This window comes from Meriones unguiculatus, chromosome 3 (genome assembly GCF_030254825.1).
Source record: "Meriones unguiculatus strain TT.TT164.6M chromosome 3, Bangor_MerUng_6.1, whole genome shotgun sequence".
Classification (NCBI taxonomy): domain Eukaryota; kingdom Metazoa; phylum Chordata; class Mammalia; order Rodentia; family Muridae; genus Meriones; species Meriones unguiculatus.
The window spans coordinates 165,030,030-165,037,548 of NC_083351.1; the positions used below are offsets into that span (position 1 = coordinate 165,030,030).

Below are 7,519 nucleotides of genomic sequence, written 5' to 3' on the forward strand. Positions count from 1 at the left end.
TATTGACAAAGCTATCTAAGTTCCTTTAGGCCTGTTTTCCTAATGTTGGGAGTAGAGGGAAGTTTCCTTTTTTTTTAACTTCTTAACTCTGCTTACACTTGCCCATCTGGAAACATCCCCTTGTCCAATCACAGTGCGCCATGGTTTAAGAAACTCTGGCCCAGAGAGAAAGGTCTGTATGTTCCCTAACTATTCTCCCCTTACGACATACCCACAACTGTGTTTCTCTTCCTCTGTCCACGACAACATCCGATTTACCTGAGCCCAGCTTCAACCCCAGCCCAGCTTCTTCAACCCCAGCCCAGCTTCTTCAACCCCAGCCCAGCTTCAACCCCAGCCCAGCTTCAACCCCAGCCCAGCTTCTTCAACCCCAGCCCAGCTTCAACCCCAGCGTGTCCACCTCTTGTTCCGGTCCCTGTGGGCTCGAGGCATTTACCATTTTTCTCTCGTTATTTCCTCCATTTTGCCTTATCCATCTCCCTTGCATCTCTTTCCTCACTCAGGGGCACTCCCTGTTCAAATGTAAAGACAAAGAAAAACCGAAAGCCAAGATCAGTGCTTTTCTTCGTTCTCCTCGTGTTTGCGCGGCACGTGGCTCTTTCGATGCAGCAAACCCAGGTGTAGTGTTGACCCAAGTGCCTGAAATAACCACAGACTGTGCAGCCTGGTGGCCAGAGCAGTTGTAATCCTTTCACCCCTCTTAGTTTATAAGATTCAAATAATTATATCAGAAACTGGCTTTATTGCTATGCCTGGCACATAGCATCAGTAGTTCAGCATTCCATCTTACTGTTTGCAGATTTAGCATGGGCTTGTATAAGTTTCATTATAATAAAAGTTACAAAGCAGTGTTGGCCAATATTTATCGTGTGCCAAGCCTTTAAAATGCATTACCTCACTGAGTGCTTCTAACAACTTTAATGCATTTTTTTAACCTGCCATTTTATAAATGAAGGAACAAGGGGGTCAAAAACTTACTCAGGACATAACATCTATTGACCAAACTGACAGTTTATGAGAATAAAATGATATGAAAGAGATTAAACTGCCACCCGAGGTTAAATTACCGCGAAAGGTGAAGCAGGGGCTCCCCATCAATGAAGGCACGGGGTCGCTATGAACATGCTTGCCAAACTCACAGCTGTAAAGACATGCTGAAAAAGAGGGTGGACTCCAGTGTTGTCATGGCCAGAATCTTGTTTTCTCATGTGGCAGCTCCATTTCTCAGTCAATAATATTAGCGTTTAGTTAGAACTGGCTGCTTTCAGTTAAGTGGAGAGCTGGCTCATGATCTCCACCTACCAAAACAACCTCTGCTTTTCCTGTATACTAAAAAGACAGGAGTGTGTCTGGGTTGCTGCTTATGGTCTCTCTCTTTCCCGTGTCCACACGCGTGACTGTGGGCTTACAGTATAAACCGATTATTTTGTGGGACACTTTCAAGCTCCCAGGGATGTACACGGGGTTCACTTAGCCAGCTTGCGGGAGCTACATCAGAACCCTGAAGCGAGTACAGCAACGGCCTGCTTCTGGTTACATGCCGTCTCTTTGCCAATACCTGGCTGATGTCAGTAAGCCACAGGAGGGCAAGAACAATTGTTTTAGCAACTAATATAAGTGGAGCAGATGCTTTTTGTGTCCCTTGGGTTGTGTTTCTACAAGGGTGAATATTCCCTTCTGGCTGAGAGAAGGCTATGGGAAGTAGGCATGTTTGTATGCACTGTATTTAGCATCCGTGATTTCTAGTCCAGTCTCAGCCCCCTGGATCTAAATTCAGCTTGCATGCTCAGGTTCCCAAGGTCTGACTGGCACCTTAGCCCAGCAAGAGTAGAGTCTAGACAGGCCCTGATGGACAGCGAGCTGTAGAGGCTGTCACTCATGTAAGAATTCTTATGTTAGCATGAACCTCAGAGGCCCTGCAGGCTTGCTTACGTTGGTCCTCCAATCCTGTCCTTCATTTCAGTCTTTAAATGGCCCTGTCGTTCCCAGGCAAGCTCCCACCTTTGTGAACAGATGGACCACTGTGAGAATTCAAGATACATCTTTTTCAATTACTGTGTCTTCCACAGACAATTATGGGTGACTTACTGCATGCATATTCCGGATGCTAGAAATAGAACCATGAATAAACATAACAGGCGAATTATCTCTACCCTCCTGAAACATATAGTCTAGCTGAAGAAGAGAAGTAATTACTAAGCAATTATATAAATCATGTAATGTTTTTGGCACATGTGTGAGCTAGGAGTCAGTAAGAGCAAAGGCCCTGAGGCAAGGGTGCTGGGCATGGGAGGCTGAAAAAGTGCAGTGCGCTTGGAGCTGAGAGAGCAAGAGCAGGGCATTTGGTAGCAACTCATTTTTCTCAGAAAAGTAGATGACCCAGGGCCTTTATGACTCTGTGAACCATTGTAAGGATTTTGGCTTATACGCTTACATTAGCAGCCATTCAAAAGTCTTTTTAACATCATTATTATTATTATTGCAATTTATTCACCTTATCCTAGCTGTAGCCCTCTCTCCCATCTCCTCCCAGTCCCACTCACCCTCTTGCTCCGCCCCCTCCCATACCCTTCCTCTAGTCCACAGATAGGGGAGGTCCTCCTTCCCTTCTATCTGACCTTAACCTATCAGGTCTCATCAGGGCTGTCTGGGTCCTCTTTCTCTGTAGCCTAGAAAGGCCACCTCAACAGAGGGAGGTGATCAAAGAGCAGGCAGTGGAGGCGGGGGTGCTGCAGAGACTGATGAATCAACCAAGGACCATGCATGGGAAGGACCTAGACCATCTGCTCAGTCTCCGGCATTCAGAAGTCTTAAGGAAAGAAGTGATGACGATCTGACTTCAGCTTCTTACAGAGATCATTATTGTGCTCCAGCCTGTTAGAATGCCCAGCACAACCTGGTTAGACCATGTTGCCATTGAACTAAGGGGCTAGTCAGACTCAGGGGGAGGGGGAGGAAGCCAAGCTCTGAGAACCATTTTCAGATCAAGGTGGGGATTTGACACCCCCCTCAGCTGGATGGTTTTGGTCATATTCAACCTTCTGAATGCCATTTCCCCAAAAGAGAACCACTTCTTTCCCCCAGCCTTGGTCTTGAAGATCTACTAAAACTGAACATAGACACACTTACAAATGACAACAAGACACCACGAGCAGCGTTAACAGCAATAGTGGCCGTAGTTGTGTGGATATTATATTACTTCAGGGAAAATTAGACCCGGGACCTACACCAAGATGCTGGGCCCCAAGCTCCCCTTCCCTCCCTTTCTTAACTGTGGCAGCTGTGGAAATGGACCCTTTCTCCTTTCTGCACTGAGGGGAAGGAGAAAGATACTCACCAAATCTCAACAGAAAGGGGCAGGCAGGCTCCTGGATGGAAGCTGGTAACTAGGGGCAACACAGTCCAGGCTTATCTTGCTGGGATGATCATGTCTTTCCCTCCCATGGACCTGTGAGCCTCCTGGGTTCAGGCCTCAAGGGATTAACTTGTCCTCAGAGGGCACAGCTTCAAGTAACCTCACCCTCTTCTTCCCTCACAGGCATTCCTCCTACGGAAGGCTGCTGGATGACCATGACTACGGGTCCTGGGGAAACTACAACAACCCTCTCTACGACGACTCTTAACAAAGGAAGGTGGCTGGGGACAAGAAATAACTGTCCTTTATTTATAAGTGCTTATCCAGTAGAAGTAATAACAAGTACCTGATGCACACTGAGTGACAATCGCAAGCCCTGTTTTGTTGATATGGTTGTTTTTGTTTTCCTCCCTCTCCTCTGGCTGCTACCACAACGTTCCCCCTTCTGGTACAAAAGAACCATTGTAGAAAGGCCCAAGGAGGCCTTATTTGCAGGTGACATGGGCCATCTTTGCACTGACCAAGCCAGATGCCAGGAGGTGGAGGCACACCCCACCACAGGACCCATTTTGGAAGGACTGAGGAAAAGGCCTCGGAGTTGCTTGGCTGGGGATTTAATTTTAGGGGATCTTTCGGTTTGGGTTATTTCTTAAACTTCTGTGTAGGAAATTACATTAAGTATCAGTGAGGAAAAAGGAAATTAATTCCCAGAGGCAACCACACTGTGTGGAGGACGCAGGGGTTTCTTGATCCCTTTTCAGTCCCTCTTTGCCTGGTTGTATATGACAGGATATCTACTTAGTCCTGTAAGCAGAGAGACCATTCTTTCCTGCCTAATTAATGAAAGGTGTGAGGGGGCTGTGCCCAGGAGGAGAGCAGCAGTCAAGGGCAGAGTGACTGCTCTTAGTCTTGGCATGCCCTCAACCTGCTCTCTAGGCCACTGGAAGGCAACGGGGGATCCCAGCCCGCCAGCTTTCAGGAAAGTTATAGTTCCCAGAGTGAAGCTAGGAGGTGAACTTGAAGAACAGAAAGGGAGAGGCAACTGGAGTGTAAGGGAACAGGGAAGAAGAAGAGCTTAAGCGCATCATGGACTCTCTTGAAGCAAGTAGGAGCCAGCTTTTCATGGTAATGGAAGATATGCAAATCTTGGAGGAACCCACAGAACTCTCACTTGACACCCATAAAGCAATTGGTTTCACTGCCTTACTGTCTATATTGGATAATGGCTGTATGCTATTTTAAAAAAAAAGTAATGTTAAAAGAGGCATTAGCCTACGTGCAGTTGTTCTTCTATAGGAAGCATTTCCATAGGAAGGAGACACCAACACCTACCTTACTCATTCTTCCTTTGAATAAAAGTGAACATCTCTGGGTCTCCAGTCTCAAAATCCCATGCGACAAATTTTGAGAAATAGGCATTCTTCTTTGCCGGCAGCCACTATGACCCATCAAGAGGTGATTTTGCCTCCCCTCCCTACCCCGGAGGGGGTGACATTTGAAAATGTCTAGTAGCAATTTTTGACTGCCAGTAGTTAGTTGGGAGTGTTATTAAGAGGTAGAGACCATGGATCCTGTAAAACACCCTACCTGGCATAGGACAACCTTCCACCCCAAAGAACCTCCTAGCCAGAAACATCAAAGGCTGAGCTTGAGATGATCCATGGCAATGCCCTTGCAAAACACTCACACAGCAGGAAGGCCCTTTCATTTTTAACAAAGTGAAACATCAGGGTTTTGTTTGTTCGTTTGTTTGTTTCTCCAAAGTGTTTAGTTTGTTGGCTGATAGGTTGATTTCTGGTGTGTGCAGTTGCCTTATATTTGTCCGTTTCTAGAGAGCTTTATTACAGGGCTACACCGCTGTCCTTCTGAAATAATCTGATAATGACACCCAGCGTCTTATGTTGATTTCAAGAAGCAGAAAGCATATATCTTAAGATATGATATATTGTCCTAGGATGTCAGAGGAAACAAGAAACTATTGATTTTAATCCCAGGCTCTGGAGAAAATTCCTCCTAAATCTCAGAAGTGCCAAAAGGAAAGAGAAATCCTCAAATATAGGCCATAAACAAAGTGGGTAGCAAGGCATGGGTATGCAGAAATGAAGATATCCCTGAATATGAACTAACACACACACACACACACACACACAAAGAGAGAGAGAGAGAGAGAGAGAGAGAGAGAGAGAGAGAGAGAAACCTCTTCATCAAAAATGCAAGGGTATATGCCTTATGGCCACACTTGTCCTAAACAAATGTCCCTCCTTCCTACCCTGACCCCTACACAGGTCTCCGGTTAGGCAAAGGGCAAACCAATACCCACAGGGCATTCTACATGTCATTTTACTCCAGGAGCCAAGAACATTTTCTGACACAGGACACAAAGCTCTCCATGAAACACCTTAGGGAAAGTGTACTTCAGATATGGTTTCTGGGGTAAGTCCTAGGCCAGAGGAACCACTTTCCTCCCAGGACCCTTTACCTGTTAGAAATCAGGGACACAGCAAGAATTTTTTCACACCAAAAGATGCCATTGTGCACGGGCAGGGGATTGCTGCTGCCCTGATCAGCCTCTAATTGCTTCAGCAAAATGTAAAGCAGTCATATATCCAACAAGGTGACTGGCAGTGTCCCCTCAAAACTCCAAAATGACCCTAGCCATGTTTGTCACTATGAAATGTGCGAGTATGAGAACTTAACTGTGCCAAGTGTATTTTTCTGCTTTTCAATTGGTCAAAGGGTTTCAGCATTTTAATTCTACAGATATTCCTCTACACACACACACACACACACACACACACACACACACACTGAAATATATGCCAATAATTGATATCCTTTACCTCAGGGAGAGTTGGTCCAAGTCTACACAAGGGAAGTTAGTGGTCCTAGTACATCTAAACAGTCACACCCTACAATGGACTGGACTGGCCAGAATGCTTTGGAGAGAAAGTCAGAGCAGAAAGAAAGCTAGGAGCTTCTCAGTGGACTGCAAATGATCGAGGAATGGTATGCAACTCCGCTTTCTTTTCCCGTGACCCCAGTGGAACCCCTTTTCCTCCCTGCGCAGCTGTGGCTTCACTTATAAAATGGGGGTGATGCTTTCACAGTGTGACGTCACCCCTTCCTACCTCACAGATGTGTTGTGAGGATTAATGAAATTGTGTCTACAGTGTTTTCAGTTTCTGGAGAAAAAAAAAACACAAACTATTTATGGACGTTTCAAGTATTATATACTATATGAGTGATCTCAGTTTCTTCTTTGCTGTTATACCGGTGTGTTGTTTTTACTTAGTCTATAAAAGTACAGTTAATGTCATGGCCACATGAGATGGCTACCAGAGCGCTGAACTTCCCTCCTGCACAACTGACTGACGCAGGGTTAACTATTCCTGGGACCACAAAGACTGATCTCCCCTCCAACTGAGAAGACAGATGGCCCAGGACACAGGTCTCACAGATGTGCGTCAGGATCCAGGTTAGGAGGCCTGAGCACTAATGGCAGAAGGCCTCTGACTTTCCAACCCAAGTCTCAGAGGAGTAGATTGTGCTCTAATGTGATCTATTTGCTCTTCATCCTGCTTGCAAGGGTGCATGGTTCAATCCTATGCATCTTGTGAATGGTCCAGATGCTAATTTGCACGTTGATTCACCTTCTTTGCCTTTAACCATTTGAGGGAAAATGGCTGCATCACTTCGACTTTGACCTTGGAAGTGTTAGTTGGCACTGTCTCATTGCCACCTTTCTCTCTTGGAGTAAGTTAACTGACAATGTTTAAAGACAGGAAGGTGTACGACTTCTTTGATATTTGATGACGTCATATCTACATTTGTTGTAAGACATATTGCATACCAATTATAACTCTACCAATTAAAGTGGTTAAAAGCTTGCGTCTAGCTGTGGTGATTTACATTCTTTGAGGTGTTTTGTTATCCAGGCCACTGGGCTCATTTTTACTGGTCATATTAAGTAACTCTGACTTGTTCTTAAAGAAATTGTATCCCCCATCAATAAATAATATTTTCTGTAGCACAGGAAGGTCGCTCTGATCTTGAAACAGGCTGGGAAACTGTCAGCACTGAACAAACCTCCCGAGCAGTGATTTCACTCCCAAATATTCTGTGTGCTTTACCCAGCAGAGGTAGAAGTAAACATTTTGATTCAAT

At 45.4% G+C, this 7,519-nt stretch overlaps 1 protein-coding gene across 1 annotated transcript in view; it reads left to right on the forward strand.

Annotated features, from left to right (window-relative positions):
* Positions 1–7,243, forward strand: part of Parm1 (prostate androgen-regulated mucin-like protein 1) — a 99,154-nt gene extending 91,911 nt beyond the window's left edge. The window contains exon 4 of the mRNA XM_021648644.2: positions 3,539–7,243. Coding sequence (XP_021504319.1) covers positions 3,539–3,623 — 85 coding nt within the window. The 3' untranslated portion in view covers positions 3,624–7,243. The remainder of the gene's footprint in view (positions 1–3,538) is intronic.
* Positions 7,244–7,519: the final 276 nt, after the last annotated feature.